The sequence below is a fragment of the Amia ocellicauda genome, chromosome 1 (genome assembly GCF_036373705.1).
Source record: "Amia ocellicauda isolate fAmiCal2 chromosome 1, fAmiCal2.hap1, whole genome shotgun sequence".
Lineage (NCBI taxonomy): Eukaryota > Metazoa > Chordata > Actinopteri > Amiiformes > Amiidae > Amia > Amia ocellicauda.
This window is the reverse complement of record NC_089850.1, coordinates 52,583,252-52,605,291: the sequence shown is the minus strand read 5'-3', so window position 1 is coordinate 52,605,291 and position 22,040 is coordinate 52,583,252. Positions and strand designations below refer to the sequence as shown.

The 22,040-nt window shown below is 41.2% G+C and overlaps 1 protein-coding gene across 5 annotated transcripts; it reads left to right on the top strand.

The window, feature by feature from the left end:
• The first annotated feature begins 29 nt into the window (after positions 1-29).
• usp28 (ubiquitin specific peptidase 28) lies at positions 30-21,123 on the top strand. 5 transcript variants are annotated; one of them, XR_010817344.1, is made up of 27 exons: positions 30-184; positions 3,572-3,646; positions 4,024-4,147; positions 4,935-5,043; positions 5,316-5,478; positions 7,236-7,322; positions 7,596-7,733; positions 8,102-8,172; positions 8,393-8,469; positions 8,620-8,768; positions 8,968-9,095; positions 9,364-9,459; positions 10,378-10,563; positions 10,745-10,959; positions 11,867-11,967; positions 12,465-12,693; positions 12,996-13,202; positions 14,183-14,316; positions 15,718-15,936; positions 16,317-16,412; positions 16,882-17,060; positions 17,547-17,625; positions 18,092-18,171; positions 18,261-18,384; positions 18,719-18,914; positions 19,423-19,811; positions 20,265-21,123. XR_010817344.1 is itself a non-coding variant. In XM_066708431.1 (26 exons), exons 1-26 carry the CDS (start codon positions 137-139, stop codon positions 19,596-19,598), a joined length of 3,486 nt encoding a protein of 1,161 aa, XP_066564528.1. In that variant the 5' UTR covers positions 30-136; the 3' UTR covers positions 19,599-21,123. The 5 variants fall into 5 exon arrangements, 4 of the variants coding, with proteins under 4 accessions (XP_066564528.1, XP_066564541.1, XP_066564559.1 ...); XM_066708431.1 differs by having other exon boundaries at positions 19,423-21,123; XM_066708444.1 differs by having other exon boundaries at positions 31-184; positions 11,867-11,937; positions 19,423-21,123.
• The last annotated feature ends 917 nt before the right edge of the window (positions 21,124-22,040 follow it).

Sequence of the window (22,040 nt, the reverse complement as noted above, 5' to 3'; positions counted from 1 at the left end):
CCCGCACGGCGAGACCGATCCACGGGGGCGCGCCGGGTGTGCGGCTGGCGGATGGAGGAGTAGGCGCGGATCTGCTGCGGGGGGAGAAGGTTTCCTTGAAAACTGCCGAAAAAAGAGGAGGATCGGGTTTGCAGCCATGACCGCCGAGCAGCCGTGCGAGCAGGGGGACTCCTCCGGCCATGCGGTGAGCGAAATCAGGGCGCAGGAGTGGAAGAGCCGCCGACATTGTGCAAATACGCGCGGTGTGAACTTGAGCTCGCAGGCTGTGAACAAAAGTTTTGTGACACGATCACCGCAGCCATACAGAGACAAACACTTTCCACATATCACGGCAGAGCTGTCCCTGGCTTTGTGCAAGTCTACTGTAGTTACTGAAGTGTATTAAGTGCTCAGTCTGACAGGGGTCAGGGGTTAAATGCTTGCTGCTGCTGCTGCTGCTGTCAATCACGTTGTGTTCGCAGTCGCTTTCAAAACACATCTGACACGAGTATCAACACAGCAGCCTTCACTGGAGCCCCCGACATAAACAACCCAAGAAAAGCTGGATGCAATCATTTTGCAAATAAAGTAAACGGAGCCTGCATGTAGGCTGAATATTATTACTAGTGCAGTGTGTGGGTTATTGCAAAGTAATCTGGATTATGCAAGGTGTTATTTAAAATGTGAAATGCCAGATTCAGTCCCCAGATTTTTAAAATCACATGACAATGGATTAGTGTTGACTTCTAGACTCATTGAGTTACACAGGTGTTGTTTGAGAACAATGAAGGGGGCGGAGAAGACTTGCACATTTCACATGCCATCTAGAGAGGATATAAGCAGTGTGCTAATTTATATGTGTGTGTGTGTGTGTGTGTGTGTGTGTGTGTGTGTGTGTGTGTGTGTGTGTATGTAGGCTATATAAGAAACATGAATTGGCAACAAACCAGTGCAATAAAAGTCCAATAGATGCACTTTCTCTTGCTTGTCTCTTTGTGTAACTAGCCCTTCGGCGTATCTATCTTGGTTTCCTTTCTCTGTTGGTTGTAAATGAAAGTATGATACAAATGTTGCAAAAAATGCTGTTTGTTTGAATACATATTATGAAAACAGCGGCTCAATCCAGTTCTACTATTAAAAATGGAATTTCAGAAATGGATATTTATTTTATAGTATTTGTATAATATCTGTTCTATTACTTTTAAACTTTAAACTCTTAACAAGGCCATTTAGGTTGACCTTAAAATGATACTAGTACACATGGCTTATAACCCACTTTATACAATCAGCAGCACATTCTACTGTACTGGCAGGCATTAACTGCATTTTAAAAATAGTCTGTAATGATAAGAGCATAAGTGATCTTTAACTCCTAGCACTGTCCTTTACAGTACAAAGCCAGACACCATTCTGAACTACACTCTAGTAGCAACAAGGAAATATTTGTATTTTGCGCCATGTTCATCTTTTCCTAATTATATAATACCTTAAGTTAAGTTTATAAGACACCTTATGTTTCACCTTATGTAGCCAACTGGTGAAAAATTTAAAATAATGCAACAATATGGATGATTTATAGATGATTGATCAATATGGCAAGAACAAGTTCAATAAGTGCACATTTTTTTTAAACAAGAATTGTATTAGGAGAATGGAAATTTCCATTGTAGTGTCGAAGCGTAGCACGAAGTTGCAGAGGTACAATAAGACTTACCTACTTTTTCTTCGTTGCTTGCACTTTCCAAGGTTTCATTTGGTATCAGGAAGTGATCTGATCAGACCTTCAAAATACCTTTTGTTCTGCTGTTTGCTGATTTATTGTTCATGTCCTGCTACCATCTGCTTTTGGATGATCTAATTAAGAAGGAAGCACTCCTTATAAATATAATTGCTCCAGTTCCTTTTGCTATAATCCAAACTCAATAAAGCAGGTCTAATTCATTTTGTTAGGATTGCGCCAATATAAATACCATTTGCATAAACATAGAAAAGTGCCATGCTTGACTGAAGGAGTTCCGTGATTGAAATAAATAAAATTTAGCCTTTTTATTTTTTTCAAATTGATCATTCCTTTTCATCATCAGGGAGCTAAATTTGACCAATGTTTTTTGTTTTTGTTTACAAAAGATATTACCACACATGTAGGGGTTAAGGGAGAGTGATTTACTCCTTGGGCTGGATCAAATAATAATAATAATGCACATTTTTGCATGAATGCAGCAGTGGGCATGCACTGACTCAAATGTTTCTTGCTTCACTCTGTACATTTTGTATTATGTAACTTTGTACAGTTACAGCTTTACTATTCCAATATAAGTTTGTATGTAAGCTAGTTGTGTTTTTGAATTGGGAGAAAGACCAAGACAAATAAACAGACTACAGAAAAAAATAACATTAAACTGCATAACCTCTTATTTCTATCAGTGTCAGTGTCATATACTCAAGTCTGGGCATTTTCAGAAACTGGTTCATAGGCAGGTACAGTCTCTAGTCATATGGCAGTTTCTCACTCTCTGTGCATCATGTTTGTTTCTGCATGTGTTTGTGTCTGTTACTTTACAGAGAAGGAAAATATACAGATCGATAGAATTACATATTTGAGGAGAAAAAAGACTAGGACACTTTTTTGCCTTTATCTTTTAGTGATTGCTCTGGAACCTGTGTTATGGCAAGGACTCTGCTATTGTTCTTTTGCATTGCTTTGATTTCTTTGACTTTTATTCTCAATTAGCTATTGTTTAACCTATCTGGCACATGAAATAAGGCTCAGAGCCTTTACGAATCATGACACACTTTCAACTGCATATTAAAATAAATAGGCTACATAAAATGCCTGGGTTAACTCTGATTTTCCCCACCCTGTGTCATCCTAGTCCATCATTCACATTGGGGAGCGGAATGATAAACACAAGTGATATGTGTGCCACCGCTCAAAATAGACCCTGACCTCCATCCTCTGGTCCTCTTGCTCTCCATATATGTCTTCTGTTTTGAGGCCAAGTGTCTGGGAGTGTTGGAGGCCAGCTGAGAGATCCCAGCTTGTCCATCTGCTGCAGCCCAATTTAGTTTAGCTTCGGACACTCCTTGTTTTTTTTCCTTGGTGTAATAGCCCCACAGTTCTGGTCAGATACTAATTGTTCTGGGCAAGTATCTCATTTCAATTAATACATTTGGTATGTTGTTTTATTTTACAGGGAAGACCACTTCACGGACATAAATAGTAAATGATAAGCCCTGCATACCTTGTGTGAAACAGGCTCTCTATTTTTATTTAACCTAACAACTGTCCTAATTGTCATCGTCAGGGAATTCTGAGCCAGCATGAAATGAAATGCTGATTTCAGCCTAAAGACATTTCCATGGGGTCACGTTCAGGGCTGGAGTGGCGTATCTCCTGACTTTTACTTGAGAATGCTAGGTACTTTACAGATGGGAGTAATACTGAGAGTTGATCCGTTTCTTGGTTCATTAACACCTGCTTTAGTAATAACGATTCTCAGGTTCTCAGTTTTCTAGACTTCCTTTGTGAGTTTTCCTTCTTCACTTGTTTATCCCTCCCCACATTAACACTAAGTTGTGCTTGTATTTTTAGAGTCACATTCTGATCAGCCAGCTGAGAGAGATCACGGGCACCCAGGACGTTGAGATCTTACAGAGAGCTCTGAAGGTTTGTGTAGTAACCTTGAAAATTTCAAAAGCGGTGATTACATGCCACTAAAATGTCATGGCATTGGACGTAGTGTCAGCTGAATTACAAGTTTATAGTGATTTTGATTAAAACTGTGTATTAATTTTACAATTCCTCCTTGGCACCTTTTTGTTTAGTTGTCTCTGTTTTTGTTGACACAAAACCAAAACTATTTAAAACCCTCACCAGCCATCACAACATGAAATAACTTCAGGACCTCCACTCTCATGACAAAGTTTCCAGCATGTAAACACAGCCAAACGAGTTATGTTATTTTATGGAAAAAGCATGTTTTTTTGTGTAGTCTTCTTAACATAATTCTTTTTTTTGTGTGTGGCTGTTTTCTCTTGTGCCAGGCGGCCAATGGAGACATGAGTCAAGCAATCAGTCTGCTAACTGCCCAGGTGCCAGAGGAAGATGTCATAGCGGTGGAGCCTTCTGATACGGAAGGAAGTGCCGTGGGCAGGAAAGCGCCAACAAGTAGGAGCAAATGTCCTTTCAAGCAATCCAGCAGGAAAGACTGTCCCCTTCCTGGCAGCCTGAACCAGGGGAATGCGTTACATTTAAGACAAATAAAGAGGAAACGGCTAATGTTCTGCATGTCTTGTCTTAAAGACCTAATCTCCCACAAGCCGATAATTAAAACGTACTGTTTGCTGTTGTGTACAGTGTGCAGCTCCCTCTGTTTCTCCACCCACATTTCTGCTGCCGGTTAATTTCCTTCTCCCTGCTGTATAATTTATTGTGCACCTATTCAAAGACACTTGTCAGGGTTATATCCGGGAGACTGCAGCCTGCCTTTTTATTATTCAGAAAATGAAGCTGACACAAATTTGATGTGAATTATAGTATATAAAAATACTTAAGTAATAAAAGCAGGAAAAGATTTGCGTTACACTGAAACAAATGTTTTGATTCTAAGTGTACGTGAATGTGGTTATAGCGAGAAGGTATTGCTTTAAACAGTAGAGACTTCGGTAGGGTCAGGATTTTAGAGACATCGTAAATCATGTGTATCATGTACGACACTATTTGAGGGCACTAAAGCAATATTTGATGTACATTCCTTTCATAATGCAACCTTCTCATTATACATTTTGCATTTTAATTTTAAATTCTTTATCTAACGTATCATTAACAAGCAAACTACATTCCTTGTTTCTTGCTTTGCTCTTGATCTTTCTTGACTAGATAATCATTTTGCAACCTTAATTATTATCCCACAGTAAGGTTTGATCTTTACACGTTCCTGTCTCTCACCTTTCAGAAGTCATCGACCTTACTGCCAGCGGTGACAGAGATGACCTCCAGACCGCCATCCAACTAAGTTTGCAGGAGTCCCAGAGTGGCCAAGGGGAAGACAGGGATTTAAACCGGTAAGAACCCTGCTCAGCAGGTATTGAGCAACCGATAATATTAAACTTGAGTTGGCTGTTGTACAAGAAGTATTGATCAGCTTGTTCTTTTTCTCATTTTCTCAATTGAAGTGAAACTCCTGTCCACTTTCCCCCAAGGCTCTGCGGAACGGTAGCCTGGCCGGTCTTTAGTGACACCCAGTTGTGCTAAATGTGCTGGATCGATTCTAGGTCCTTTGATCTGGTGGATCACAAATACCCCCCACCCTGACCCTGCTCTGGGACTCTTTCAGGGCTCTGGAGGCGAGTGTGGCTGAGAATAAAGCTCGCGTGAAGAGAAAGCGGTGCGAGGCCCTGGTGGAGAGCTCCAACCCTGCCGACTGGATCAGACAGGACGACTGGCCGGTGGGCCTGAGGAATGTGGGCAACACCTGTTGGTTCAGTGCTGTCATACAGGTTTGTTGCTGCTGTTTCTGTCTTAATAAAATACCAGAACTTACATTTTATATTAATCATAATCATCCTCGGCATCGTCATAATGGCAGCAGGTCTGTGGGCATCATTAACGTCTCGGTCTCCTGAGCTCTCGTGGTCTGGCCGACTGTAGACGAACAGGTTAAATGAAGCGAACTGGTTTGCAGTGAACACCTCCCAAAGCACGCGTCAGATGGATGTTAACCTTCTCAGCCTCAATGCAGCAGCATATTGTATGGATTGATTTCTTTTTAAATAGACCTAAATCACTGCCTGATTTAGCGGGCATAAAGAATTGTAGCTAGAAAATGATTAGCAGTGAACTGTAGGGGTGGGGAGTTGTTAAGGTCTCTATGCACCTTTCCAAATTATGTAGGCCCAGGAAGGAGCTGCCTTTGAAATTACAAATAACCAGTTGAGGACCTTAATTCAGGGAAACTTAAAAGATCCCATTGTGTGTTTCTATAAAGGCTTTTGATGCTAACCTGCTACTTGTGCTAAATTGTTATTACAAGGGCTAATGTTACAAAGGCTAATGTTACACCTTTGTGTATAATCCCTTCATCCCCATAAGAGGAATCCAATGTTCCCCTTAAACCTAATGTGATATATCAAGCTTAAGGACCTTTGAATGACAGCAAGATGAGATTGATGAGGTGGAAATCTTTTCAGAACGATTCTCGGCATACTAATTTCATTAAAAAATCATCCCGGTTGGATATTAGTGAAGTGTATCAAATTGCTCTCTTCCATTACACTACTGCAAGATATTTGTTGACTGGAACAGTAATTACATATTGTGGTCGTCTCAATGATGTGATGATCAATGAGCTTGGAATGCACTACACATATTTATTTTATAAGTTGGCAACATTTGAATATGAATTTATAATTATTTCCTCCAAGTCTGTTTCTGTGAATTCAATTTATTAAAACCCAGTGTGATTAATAATGGAAAAAAACTGTAAACAACCCAGACAATAGCTTAAGAGTTTTGATTTTGCTCTTATGTTGTAGAAGTGATTCGAGGATTTCTGTTTTTTTTTTTTTTTTTTTTTTGTTCGATTCTCTTCTGCAATTTAAGTGAGAACACAGACCTTAATTAATTTCAATAAATTACAATCTACTTACACACTTTATCGTCCCTGTTTGTGTTTTCAAATATAGATTCACCTTTGATAAGAGTTAATTGAATTTGGTTAAAGCTGGAGAGCTTTAAGATAGTTATTTAAATGCAATAAGTAAAGAATTAGGATGAGTTTATATTTTGAAATAGCCCCTTATCTTTGACAAATGCTAATTGAATTTGGAAAGAGATGGAGCTGCAATGTTGTGAATGATTATTGTGATTTATTTTTATGTAAACATTAAATTAATAAGTGTATACAAAGATTCCTCACACATTTGTATTCATAACTTTGATACTGCATTGCATCCTGGTTAATCAAGTAGAAATGAAACTCTGAATCTAATGGATGCCTACATTTACTAGGACAGTCAACCTCAGCCCAAATCTGAGCCCTTAATGTCCATAATGATAGTTTACCATGATAAATTGTCATGGTCATTTTGCAGTTTTCCAACATACATACTCTCATGATTTTGTCAATGCTTTGTGTTTGTGGTTCATTATGTCTCATGCTTTACCTTGGTTTTAGCAGAGTTATCCAAAAACCAGGCTCTCGGGGGTGAGGGAAGGGTAAAGATAAGCCATTTGATTGATGTTGCTGTTTTTTCAGTCTTTGTTCCACCTGCCCGAATTCCGAAGACTGGTCCTGAATTACTGCTTGTCGGAGAGCGTCCTGGAAAAGTGCAAGAGCCACAGCGTGAGTGTGCTCAGTGTGTGTCGGGATCAGGGGCAGGTTGTCAGGGGTCTGGGGTCTTTAGGTCCATCTTTAGGTCCATTTTACAGTATTTAGGAAATGGGCACAGGCAATTCAACACACACCAATGTACTGCGCTTGAGTTGCCCGGTTCATCGGCCCGTTAGGCGTGAGAGCTGTCTGTTGCCGAGTGGGCCGGAAGACACCGGTGTGGGAGCAGCAGTGTGACTTTTGTGTCTGTGGGAATCTCACTGGTGCCCTGTTGGTGTTTTGCAGGAGAAAAGGAACATCGCCTTCATGCAGGAGCTGCGATGCCTCTTCGCCCTGATGGTGGGCTCCAGCCGCAGGTTTGTGGACCCCTCGGCCGCCGTGGAGCTCCTGAAGGATGCGTTTCGGACCAGCGAAGCTCAGCAGGTGATGTCACTGTGGCCGGGCCATCGCTGCTGCTGCGCTAGCTTCTTGGGCTTGAAATGAGCTGCGTCATGCATTTGTTTACATTCAGAAAGCCGAGTGGCTGTTTATTTTCCCACTTGTGCCTTAGGATTTAGAAAAAAAAACCTGTCTGTGTTTAATCCTCATCAGTTTCTAATTTAATTTTTTGAAGACACTCGTTAACCTCCCCCTATCTCCTTGTTTAAATAAGGAAATAACTTGATTGTTTTTGTAAATTAACATTAATTTAATACATAGACTCATACTTTGACTACTTCCACCGTTTTTCACAAGTAAAAGATACCAGTTGTACACCCTGATTTTGACCACATTTGTTTGATGCTTCGCAGGATGTCAGTGAGTTCACCCACAAACTCCTTGACTGGCTAGAGGATGCTTTCCAGCTTGCAGCAAATGGAAGGTCAGTACCCTGTCTCTGTCTCTGCCCTGGTGCAGAGAGAGAAAACCACTGAGAGAAAACCATCACTGTTACTGTCCTATAAATAACAACGTAAATCTAGTAAATCAACAATGATGAATAAAATAATTTGCATCTTTATTTTCTTGTCCTGTAAATGTAATGCAAAGAGAGGATGTATTTGGCAGCTTTTCTTACCATGTATATCAACTGTGTTATACAGTAGTCCTGAAGATAAGCAAGAGAACCCAATGGTGCAGCTTTTCTATGGAACATTTGTGGCTGAACGAACCCACGAAGGTATGTGCGGAAACGCCATGTGTAAAGAGGGGTTGGCTGTGCTTTGTATAAGCACGATAAATAATCCGGCTTCTCTTCAGTGATGTATTTCCTTTCTCCACTGCATCCTATTCAGCTCTTCATAAAACACATTTTTGTTTTTATCTAAAGGCAAGACCCTCTCCAACATCGAACAGTTTGGACAGTATCCTCTGCAGGTCAATGGCTTCAACAACCTGGATGAGTGTCTGGAAGGGGCCATGGTGGAGGGAGAGATCGAGGCCCTGCACTCCGATCAAACCGTACATCCCGGACAGGAGGTGAGACACTCTCTGCTGATGTTTTCGTAGAAACCGAAAACGAGAATGGGGTGGAGTGAATATTGCGAATAAAACTTTCAAGTTGCAATAAGGCTTAAGTGATATTGAAGCTGACATGTGTGTTTTTAAGTACAGGCTTGTTTAAATTAATACCAAATGTATGATGTGTTTAATGTGTTCTGTTTGTTTTCATTCCCAGCGTTGGTTTTCAAAGTTACCACCGGTCCTGACCTTTGAACTCTCCCGGTTTGAGTTCAATCAGTCTCTGGGACGGCCAGAGAAAATTCATAAAAAATTGGAGTTCCCCCAGGTCATATACATGGACAGGTTAGTCCACGGTGCATGTTTGGAGTATAACTGCATGTCTTTGGACTAAAGCAGTAGACATGTGACTTGAAACAAATAAATTAATACAAATATCTGAAACTAAGTTTTTAAAATAAATGAAAAGAAGAAGCGAAATGATAAAATATTCAAACTGCGATTCTTGACTTGGATGTGCTTTAAACAGTATTCTTAGCACTGGCATTCCCTCACAGCCAAGGTGCATGGGACTTCATCTTTGTGATTCAGATGTGCTGCACTGTTCGGTCAGGTATCTTCACAAGAACATGGAGTTGACCCAGAGGAGGAGAGGGGAGGCGAAGAAGCTGAAAGAGCAGCTGACAGCTCTGCAGCAGAAACTGGAGAGGTGAGCATCCCTCGCTGTCACTAACGTCATCTGTCTCTGAGAAATCTGCTATTCCTTATCTCTGTGTTATTGGTATCTACTCGAGTGAAACCTCCATATAGCCCTGACACATGTGGGCCCTTGTACAGTGCAAATGGCAGGAGAAAAATAAATCTCTAAAGGCCAGCATTAAAACGACTTGAAAACCATAATGGGCTTCTGGGATGCTTTGATGAACTGCGATAAGGGCCAGACGAAAGTTTGAAGGATGGAAAAAATAATAAAAAGAAGGACACAGATTTCTCCTCTTATCACTGTGCAGAGTCTCTGAATTTCAAAGAGCTTTGACTCATGCAATTTTTAAGGAAAATGAAAGCAGCCGCCGATTCGCTCCGATAGGGTTTATTAATAGTAATGGAGATTAAATAATTACCTTGCAGTCTGGAGTATTTTGAGGTATGGCAATGTCAGGTTTTGCATAATCTAATCAAGAGTTTTAGTTTGTGTATTGATCTGAAAGATGAAGTTCATGCCAAGCTCAAGATAATGCCACTGCATATAAAAGGCGGGTCAAAGCTTACAAAATGTGCCCTCCAGTGTCTTTTTACACATTTGGCACATTTCCCCAACACACTGCAGATTACCTTCTTTTCTTATTTTTTTTTCTCCATGTTATTTTGGGGTCATTTAAGTTAGTATTCTTCATACTCCTGCACATCCATGTAGTAGTAGTAGTAGTAGGTATAGCAGTATTCTTTCTTTAATTGGTCAGGTATTTAGTTTGTTAAACTTCAAACATTCAGCATGATCAGGTTTGTAAAAGCTAAGTGGTTGTATTTATCATCACACAGCACCAGCCTTGTGTGCAGTGCAGGTCCCTGTGGTAACAGCTGGTATGTTTATCTGTTTGTTTTCATGTATTCATTTATTTATTCTCAGCTACAACAGTTACGGCTCAGGGCCAGCTAAATATCCCTTGGCAGATATGCTGCAGTACGTGCTGGAGTTTGCCACCACCAAGCCTTCCAGCGTCTCTCCTGCGGAGGACGTCCGAGCGGCCTCGCCCTCTCCAGCCACGTCACTCGATGCCAGCGCACAGACAGAGCCCACACCAGAGGAAACCAGGTAACGCCTCCTCAAAGCACACCGTCTACTCATGCCTCACACCTGAGAGTGGTCTGTTGTGGTGAAATAATTATTGGGGGGTGATTACTGTAACCATGGTCGTGAGATTCTTCAATGGGCACAGCTGTTTTCTCACAGAGAGCAGAACAGAAGGGCTCATGGGAGTCTGTTTTATCCTCAGTCCATCAGAAGAGGAGGACACTACCTCGCCCGACTGTATAAACTGCCAGGCTGCTCCCACCCAGAGGACACCCATCTACAAGCCATTCACGCAGTGCAGGCCCCCCATGGAGCCACCCCCCCACCCCGCCCCCCACAGCGTGTCCGTGGAGGAGCTGCACTTCGTCAGGGGCTGCCTGCAGCGCTGGAGGGCCGAGGTGAAGCACAACATTCAAGGTCTGCCTGCCATGCCATGGTGGCCATCTTTGTTTTTGTTGGTTCCTGTCTCTTTTCTCTTTTCTGTCAATCCCTCAATCTTATTTATTTGTTTCTTTGTTTTGTATAGTAAGGTGTAGGTGTGGGTAAGTTTTTATTTATTTTATGAAAGTGTTTAATCTTTCCACAATGCTAGGTTCATTGTTTAGTTTTATTCAGATTTTAAGAGCCTAATGCTTTGATGTCAAAATATTTGTGTATTGTTAGTTATTTTTCATTTTTTCATTTAAGACCATTGGTGGCAGACTTGAAGATGCACCCCCCCCCCCCCCCCCCCAAAAAAAAAAAAGAGTTAAAAATTACATCTGTTACTTGAGATCTAATTAATGACACTGACAATTGTCTTGGCTATAGTGGAATTCACATATTCTGACTTGTCTGTCTGTCTTTTCACAATAGGCACTTGCTTTATTAGTAGAGCCGGACCGATACAGGTTTTTTGGGTCCGATACCGATAATTGGGAAACAAAATTTCCTGATTACCAATATATCTGCCAATATTTACTTTTTTGTTAGCATGCAAAACAGACTAGCATGGATTCCCTCAAATCTCTCCCTGTCAGAGTACCATAGCTGTGTTCAAAAATAATAGTAAATAAATATAATAAGGACTGTAAAACCAAAGAAACAGGTATTTATTAATTGACTGAGGAAGGGTTTTATGATTATTGGAAAACAATATTTAGCTAATGGTTTGAGAAAATTATATCAGTGCATTATGGTTGGAATATGTACTGATACAGATATTTCTATAAAAGGCAAATATCGGCAGATATCTGTCGGGCCCTATTTATTAGTTCAACTGTTTGCTAGACTGTTTTTTTGGGGTGGTGGTTTATTACTTATTTATTTTCATTTCATTCTGCAGAGCTCAAAGACAGTATTGACAGAGTCAGCCACGCACTGGAAAACATGTACTCGGATGGCAGTTTATGCCAGGTAACGGGCAGACTTGCTTCCGATGCCACGGTCAGTGCTTTTACGGCTCTCAGAGCATGCGTTGTGCTCCTAACAGCATGCACACCTCGGACACGGCAGGATTTAATGGCATGGTTTTGGACACGTGCACATGCTGAATATGAAGGGTACCGGTGTGCCCGTGTAGAGTGAGCCTTCGAAATGAGCAGGTGTTCTAAAATGGATCACTATGGAGGAATAAAGTGTTTAGCATGGTATACTAGCTGTCAGAAATGCCTTAATAAATAATACATGAGAATGAGAAGATTGTGTAATCACCTGCTTGTGTCAGGAGTATAAATCACACTCTCTCAGTGGGCTCACTGGGTAGTTCACAACAAATGACCAACATGCACAATTTCCGATCAATTATCTAAGAGTTTCTGGGTTTTGATCCCCCTGTTATGGGCATACTTTAAATATTAAGAATCAAGCAATTGGGTAAAGACATGGCTAAGTTTGTATTTGTCAGGCTTAAGAGTGTGTTTTGTGTGCCGCTGTTGTCCTAGGTGCCTTACCGACTGCACGCGGTGCTCGTGCATGAAGGCCAGGCTTCAGCCGGCCACTACTGGGCCTACATCTATGACCATGGCCGGCAGCGCTGGCTCAAGTACAACGATATCTCGGTCACCGAGTCGACCTGGGAGGAGTTGGAGAGAGACTCCTATGGCGGGATGAAGAACGCCAGTGCCTACTGCCTCATGTACATCGACGATAAGCTGACACACCTCATAGCAGGTAGGCCTGCTGCTGACTCCATGTCCGTACCCTCTCCTGAAAGTCCACTCCGTTTTACATGCAGATTCTTTTTTAAATTGTTAGGCATTACCGGGTTTTCAGCAAAATCACAACCTCTAAGAATTCTGAGAACCATGTGCACAAGGGGGCATTCGTCGATATGAGATACTTTGCTGCATCTTTTACAAATTGGATCAAAGGAGTCACCTGTTTGTCGATTACACAGGTTAAACAAATTATATATTTTTTAAACTGTTGCAAGTGAAAATGTGTAAATTTGTGTCTCTCTCCCTGTGTGGCAGAGGACAGTGACATGGAGACGGGGCAGGTGCTACGGGGGATGGACTCACTGCCAACCATCCTGAGGCACTATGTCCGGGAGGACAACCACTGGTTCCAGCAGGAATTGGAGGAGTGGGAGGAGCAGTTTCGCAAAGTCCCGCAGAAAGAGTCCCCTGTTCCTGTGGCAACAGACACACAGGAATCTTCCTCTGAACCGCCCGCTGAAGGTCAGTCATTAAAGCTGTAACGTGTACTGAACATGCAGAATTTATTGGATTTAAAGTTATTAACCTGTTAAAAATTATATATATAGACACTACCGGTCAAATGTTTTAGAACACCTCAATTTTTCCAGTTTGTATTGAAATGTTTGCAGTTTAATGTCTCAATGTACTCTGAAATTAAAGCATAGAACAAATAAATATTAAAAAAAATCATGGAATCGTTTTGTTTAACAAAATGTAACGCCTTAAGCTGACAAACCCCTCTGGTACCCTTAAATGGGCACCAAATCCGAGTGCTTCTCTTTAATCCCATGTGTACTCTCAGCTTTCTAATGATGTGAGCATTCTCTCATGTGAAAAATGTGTTTATTATACCCCACCTCGTGCATTTACACCACGTTTTGGTAGAAGCTACACACATCCATAGAGCTCAAAATGTCAAGATGGAAAACTCTGTTTAGAGTGTACTAATACACAATGATTTTACATAATTGGATCTGAACATCTCTGTGTTTGATAGAACACCAAATAATATATACTGGATTATTTGCAAAGAAATCTGATCGAAACTGAGTGATCTGTGACCGTCTGAATGAGACCCCCCTCCCCTTTATATCATTTCAGGTTATTCACTGGACTCAAACTGCTTAAATTTCAATAAGACATTGAAAAATGGGGGTGTTCTAAAACTGTTGACCGGTAGTGTACTTATTTATTTTTGTTGGTATGCAGCTTGACAGTACTATCCAGTCTCAATTTAAATGCTCAGATAAATAAAACAATTGGAAACCATACAAGTGTCAAGATGTTTCTTTAACGTCAGTGGCGGAAATTGAGGGGAATTATTCTGTTTTTGTCGTGTGGACTAGATAAGGTGTAACATAACATCAGATGTTTTTTCTGGCTAGGCAGACCAGGTTCCGGCGGTCTGTAGAAGTAGAATATATGTCTGTAGTCTTGTTTTTTCTTTCTCCTCCCAAAAGCGGCGCCCAGTCAGCCAGCCGGCCGCTCGCTGGTGTCAGAACACGCGGTGATGGTGAAGGAGCAGACGGCACAGGCTATCGCCAACGCGGCCGACTGCTACCAGAAGAATGGTGTGGAGGCCGCCCTCCATGAGGTGAGGGGGAGGAGTGGAAGAGGAAGGTCTTTCTCATCCAGGAACTAAATCATCGGTGAAAGAACAACAACATCCCTCAAATGTATCTGGAGGAAGGATGTTCTCCTTTTAAGTCTTCTTTGGCGTGTCTGTATACTAGGTTTTGGTGGCGTTTCCTCAGACACGTTCGCAGGCAGTGATACCCTAACACGATGGCATGTCAGGTGTAGAAGCTGAAATGTCAATACTCCGCACAACACCTTTACATTTATTATTTAGTATCCCTAACGTGGTAGAAAATCCGAAGGAGAAGAAAACAGGGGAGGGGAAGTCGTCACTTTTTTTTTCTCAGCTTTAAAATAATTATAATAAACAGGCTGGATGTTTGTTGTCTTCAGCCCTCTGTGGAGTTAGAGATTTCTTAGAGAAATCCGCCACAGAGCACACCTTATTAAGAGATAAGAAAAGGCGGTCTTTGGACCTGCTTCATCTGTTTAACATTCCTGGAGTGCGCTGGATGACTTGACGGTGGAGGCAGGCAGGAATAATCTTTTCGAAGTCCTGCACAATGAGCTGTTCAGCTTTATATAGCTTGTGAACCTTTTATTCCCTGGAGCCATGATACCAGCCTGTTACTTGTTGATCATAAAATGAGGCCCTGCTGTCACTGTTAACCTCTGCCAATAAATAAGATATAGTTTGATAACTCCTGCATGATATTTCTAAGAACGTGACAAGAATATAATTTAAGAAATGAATCATAGGAACTTTTATTTATTTCATTTATTTATTTGTCCTCCCACAGGTGTGAAATTCACACATTAAGTAAAGCTAATTACTTCAAACATGCCAATAATCTATACAGATTTTCTTCTTTAATGGAAAGTGGGGTTTCATCGAAAAATATTAGCGGTTGCAGTTTTTTTTAATTCCAAGTAATTCATGTGAGAAATTAAATCTCACATGAGATGAAAAATCATTATAAATAAAGTAGATTGTTGTCTGTTTTATTCAGCCTTGTTTTCAATCTTGAAATCCCATTTACCCTTCAGAGCTTCCTCAGGAAACCAGTTCTTATTTGTAGTGATAATCTGACCTCTGGTGGCCAAACAAGGGGCAGCAGCAACATATTAAGTGCGAACGATTCTTAACAGATGAGTTTGTCTTCCAGGGAAAGGCCAGAAGGTATATTCTGGGGGAAGATCCCACTAAACTGTATGATATTATTATAGGCATCTGTTTTTCTTTGACTGTGATCTGACATATGTTTGTGTGCCTGTCCTCTACTGTTGTCTTGCTTCATCTTATACTGATCACATTTTATCCTGTCAGCACTTTTCTGCCATTATATTCCGGTCTTCCTAGGGGGTGTTTTCTGCTTTGGGGTCTCTTCTTATTTCCTCTGTACCCTTCCTCTGGCAGGGCTCTGAGGCAGGGGCTGAGGCAGGGGCACGGGCAGAGGGCGGCAGTTCTGAGCCCGAGTCCACGCCTGATTCGGAGTCTGAGGCTGAAGCCCAGCCCCAGCCGCCGCAGCCTTCTGAGGCAGAGAATAGAGAGGCTGAGAGCCGGGTCTCCGAGGTGGAGATTCCCAGTGTAGGAAAGATTCTTGTCCGAGCTGATGCCGATGGGTATAACGAGGAGGTACAGACCAGCAGCATGTAGCAGCATGATTCTTCACAGCAGCATGCCTTATTTAAAAAAAACAAATCCTAATTTTAATTGTATTAATTCATTTTATTTACACGTGTAGCATTTCTGATACGTTCCAAGTCACAATAATGATATTAAAGTCAATAAGTTAACGTGGAAGTTAAGTTTTCTATGCTTAAATATCTTGCACATTTTGGAAAATCTTGTATTTGCATTTATACTGCTGCAGACAAGAACATATTTTCACATAAAAAAATAATAATATCAAAAGTGCTGTATGTATGATGCAGTATATATGGCATTTTTTAGATTTTAGCATCTGCTTCTCTTTCTTTTTCCTTTTCTGCGTGCCTATTGCCCTCTTGTGGCAGATGATGCTTACTCCAGCCATGCAAGGAATTCTCCTGGCTATTGCTAAAGCAAGGCAGGTCTTTGACAAGGACGGGCCCGAAGCGGCTCTCATTAAGGTATTTCTTGCCTGCTTGAGTCCTCTTTGTTCTGTTTTTTCTAGTTTTTCCAGGAGTACAGACCTGGGACCACTGGGAGCAGATAATGGACAGAATTTCATATTGACAAATGGTGTACTGCCAAAGCTTAGTTCCCCACGCCCCATGAGTTAGTAGCACGACCATGACCTCAAACAGAAGGCATATATATATTTTTTTTAACAATGATCAAGTGTCATGTCGAGTCAATAGTAAGCTACTCAGCGAAATAAAACTGTGTGTCCAAGAGATTGCCTGTTCCGTGTATTTCAGCACCTCTAAATGAAATGGCTAAGATTGAGTAATAGGAAAAAAAAAAAAAAAAGCCCCACTGTAATTCTCCAACCATTTTTCGGTAAAGCCAAATAACTTTTTGTTTTTAATTTGAATTGTAAAATATTTGAAAGTGTTCCTTCCGCTTATTTTCTTTGCTTTCTCCCTGTTGCTCCAGGCTTTTCACGAGGAGTACTCCCGCCTGTACATGCTGGCGATAGAGAAGGCCACGCCGCAGAACGACCCGCGCCTCCAGCACGTCCTGGTCTACTTCTTCCAGAACCGAGCCCCGAAACGCGTCATCGAGAGGGCTCTGCTGGAGCAGTTTGCAGACCGGAACCTCAGCTTTGATGAGAGGTAAGCGGATCCCCATGGAGACGCTAAATGAAATAAAAACAACAGAAAAATAAGGGGAACAACAACAATCACAGCTCTGTCTTCTTACTATCAGTACATTTAACAGTTACTCTCTGAAAAGTTTTCATATCCCCGGCAGTGAGATAATGAGAACCAGGCCTGCGTTTGAATGCGTTTAGAAACCTAGGACTGTATAAGCCTGATCCAAAGTGTAAGTACTCTGAATTAGTTGGTGTTATCACCATTTAGCAACATGTGTACCTCTTCAAATTCTTCTGAATGTCTGTAGTTTCATCTTTCATGTTATGTTTGTATTTATTTTTATTCTGAGACACATTTGAGTGGGACTTATGAATAGAACAAATGAAGGATGGTGTACAGGTACGGTAAATACGACAAAAAACATGGAGGCCAAGGCTGGTATCATTGCTCCCTATCACAGCAACCCTCCTGCCCATCTCACCCCCCACTCTCTCTGCCCTGCAGGTCCATCAGTATTATGAAGGAGGCTCGATCCAAGCTGCGTCTAATTGGGCCAGAGGACATGGATGTGGAGGAATACACGGTGAGGCCACAGCTGGAGTGTGTAGACCAAGTTTCCCGCTTTCTGTATTTCAGACGCCATATCCAGACTATGGGGATTTAAAAAGCATCTGCATTCGGTATAATCTGAGCCACACACCCCGTCATCAGACTAATTATGTATTTTTCCTTTTTGGATTACTTATTGGATTATGCTGTGTGTTGGTGACACCAGAATGAAGTGCTTGACCTTCGCACCGTTTATTGTTCTATTAGTTCCTTCTTGAATGTGAGTTCAACAGTCTCACTGTATTATATATAATATATAATTATGATTTATATTATAAACACAATAGTTGTAATCATAACGTCTTACTCTAATCCACTGTGTTGTGTGCAAGCTGGGTCGTATTTTCTGTGTTCATACTGGTGCCGGGGATTGTTGGCTGCTGTTGTGCATGTTAATCTACCGATTGCTTTACGTAATTCAGCGTCTTCTGTTTCAGCAGAAATGGCACGAAGACTACAGCCTGTTTCGGAAAGTGTTTGTGTATCTCCTGACGGGCCTGGAGCAGTATCAGAATGGAAAGTATGTGGCTTTTTCCTCAAGGTTCAACATCTGCCTTGCGCCAACGTTGGGTGGTCAGTCAGCACTGTTTTGTGTCTCCGTTCTTCCAGAATAAGGGAAGCTCTGAACTACCTGGTGTACGCCTACCAGAACAACACGATGCTGCTGAGGAATGGGGAGAACAGAGGCGTGGAGGAGTCGCTCATTGCACTTTATAGGAGGAAATGTCTAACCGTGAGTAGCGTTCAACATTTCCACTATGAGCGGTTTGGTATTGCTTATTTTGGTTTGCAGAACGGTTGGGATGGGAGTTGGGGATCTTGAGCAGAATTCAAATCGAACACCACAGGTTGTAGGAGGTAACATCTGCCCAGAAGATTTTTTCAAATTATAATGTTAAAGAAGCTCCACAACCCCACAGTCACTCGTTTTGGTGTTTGCAAATAGAATTATGTATGACATGCTGAAGGTGGGAGTTTCACACTCAAGGGTTTAGTTTTTTGTTTTTTTTTGGTTTGTCTGGTAATGGTGCACTCCTGTTTATGTGTGTCCTCCCTGTGTGTCTCAGGAGCTGAATGAGAAAGCAGCAACTCTGTTCAAGAGCGGTGAGGACAGCGATGTGATGGAGGGGATGAGCATCATGAATGACATGGTCATTCCCTGCATGCACCTGATGATTAGCAATGATATCAGCCAGGAGGACCTGGACGCCATCGAGGTCATGAGGAGCCGCTGGTGCTCCTACCTGGGCCAGGACATGGATGGTGAGTTACTGGTCAACGCTGCTGGCCGTCACTGCCCTTTACAAAGATGTGGCGTTTCTGCCTTCTTTGCTTGATCCCATTAGGTTTCACCTGCGTGTGAAATGTTTAGAAGATGCAGCATCTAGCCACCATTGTATGAACTCGGCTAATAAGGCCTCAATTCACTGTCATGATGGCCTTTAAAGCGCTGAATGTTGTTTTTATGAACTTGGACTTAGCATTTATATTGACCTGTTTTTCCTTCTTATTTCTGATCCTTAACACATCATAAAATGGATAAACTCTTCTAATGTTAATAACAAAAACCTAATGATATAAACCAGATTCCACCATTGCTGATGTTCTGCATAGTCTATCCTGTATGTGATCTGCTGCCCATGTGTGGCCTAGACAACTGAAGACACATTACTGGTCCCTCTGTACACGTGCATTTTCAAAGCATTGATGAGCTGCGGTCAGATAGCATTGTAATGTTCTTTTTTATTTGTTTGTTTTCCCCCTCACAAAGCCACCCTACAAGAAAAACTCGGGGAGTTCTTGCCCAGGCTGCTGGACTGCTCGGCAGAAGTCATCGTCCTAAAGGAACCGCCGAAGATCCGTCCCAACTCGCCGCACGACCTGTGCAGCAGGTTCGCGGCTGTATTGGAGTCCATCCATGGCAACTCGATCGTGACGGTCAAATAAGACTTTGATGAACAAAAGGAGAAAACCCACAACTAAAATGAAAAGCACATATCTATTTATATCGTCCAGACTTTGAACATTTTTAAGGCACTTTTCCACCAAAACTGAAGGGTGGCGTAGCTCTGTCAGCCCCATTCTTGATTAAGCATAAACTGCAGAGGAAACAGATACTGATCTACCACTTCACAGCAACGGTCCTGAAGATGTTCCATGGTAGTTGTCACATTTAATTTGTCTGTCACTTTGTTCTTTCACAATTTGTGGTCAGCACTGTACCATCAGGTTCAATATCGATCAAGGACTGGGATTTTATCTTAACATTGCCTAAATTGCCTTATTCTGTTTCTGGTTTTTATTCTATTTCTAGTCTTTTTAAGCCTTTTCAAGCCTTTTCAACAGTTGTACAAGAAATCTGAAGCACTAACACTTGACTAGTTGACCCCCACCTTGAAAACTAACTACTATCTTAACAACACATAATTCCTCGAGTGAAAAAGCAATACTAATTCTCCCATTTAGTTACACTATAGAGATTTCAGTAAGCATCCATTACTCCAGCTGAGTATTTTTCCCATAAAAGCAATAAGACTGTTGCCTTGAACAAAAGCTCATGATCTGCAATGGCCATTGTTTTTGTGTGAGAACTGACATATATTTATATTTAAGGCCCTGTGAACTTCATGGATGACTGAACAAGCAACACACTGTCAACAAGGGACCTTCAACGGCAACAAACGCATCAAATAATGGCAAAATATAAATGTATTTATTTATAATTTTAATTGGCAGGGGCTCACTTGAAGAATATATTTATGAATAATAACATACAGTTCTTCAGATTTTAAGGTTCACTGCAAGAATCAGTCCTTACAGTTTTATTCGTCAACTATTTTAATCCTATTTGGTGAACGTGCGCAAAGGGGAGGAAACCCAATTGCCTCCCTGCCTTCCTACTGACTGATGCCCACTCCCTACTTTGAAGCCATGATGTTTAAACCAAAGAAAGTGTTACCACACAAAGCAATCTGTTATACTTTTCAGCTTTATCTTCAATAAACTTTCACTCTTTCCCTTGACCTCTGGCACGTCTATGATTTTTCTTTTTCTTTTTCCTTTTACTTCTTCATTCTTTCCCTCACACATACTGTTTTGTCCTTTTGTTTTTTTTGTAGACATACATTTGGAGTATTAATAGATACTTTTGGTCATTGCTGTTATGAAACACAGTCTACCTCAAAACAATGTTTATTTTAAATGTTTCTATAAAACTGTAAAATATGTTTTGCTGTAATCCACTCTCCCTGTTTTTATGAAGATCTTTTCAAAGGAAGTGCAAAATGCATCTTGCTGGCCATGTGTTTTCTGGTGAGAAGGGATTGTGGTTTAAGTTTAATCCTGGGTTTTAGTTCATTTTTAGGATTGCGTGTATGAAATGCCTAGAGTTTGCTAAACTCATGTTCTTCAATTTGTTTTCTGTGTGTCTTGTTTTTTATATGTATAACAGAATTAAATTGTTGCTCTGGAATATCTGTCTTATCAGCTTTTATATGCCAGCTTTACATGGTTATGGCTCTCTATGTTGCTTTGAGATGCAGTGCTTTTTTTAGGGTTTTTTTTACAGTTTGTGTAAACACTGGGTGGCTTCGTCATCAAGAAGAACAGAGACATCACTGTGTCATGTGGAGGTACCAGGTAAATGCCCTGTTTCTACTTTATTGTGACCTATTACTCTGGATAAATTCTTTAGTAATTCACTTTCCACTGTTTGCTCTTCCCACAATTCAATGTAGAATTTTCAGGAGAGATGTCCTAAGTTCCCTAAATAAAGCTTATCTTTTCATGTAAAAATTATATTTTGAAAAAAAGCACCCAAGTGTTTATCTGAAAGTTCCCTTTGTCCCAGAGCCGTTGGTGTCGCTCAGTTTTTGAAGTGCTAAGAGCTTCACACTCTCGATTTGTCATTCACAATGTTCACGTGCACCACGGCATCAGTCAGCTATCTAGAGCGCTGATACCGACACTGATGAAGCATGTGTACAGATGTTGTGTAAAGCCTGTGTATGTGTGTTTGCACTGTATCCACTCAAGCACCCGGCCAGCGCCCTGCGTTCCTGATTATTTTCAAATTGTGAAGTAATGCCGGGTGACAATGGGGAAGATTAATGTTTGATCTTCATTCCTGGGGGACTGAAAGCCAGAAGTCACCTGCGCCTCACTGGTGGGTCATCAGACAGTCTGGAATATTAACCTGTCCTTGTGTCACTTTTGGAAGAAACAGAAATTGACGTTTTCTTTACCGTTTGTATGTTTTGAAGATTTGTTGAAGAAGATTAGTTTGAAGCGTTGCAGGAGAAATGTGAGTGGGACTCTCTTCTTCAGTTTATATAAAGATTGATTGGATAAAGGATAAAACGTTAATCTCTTTCATATATTGCTTTTTTT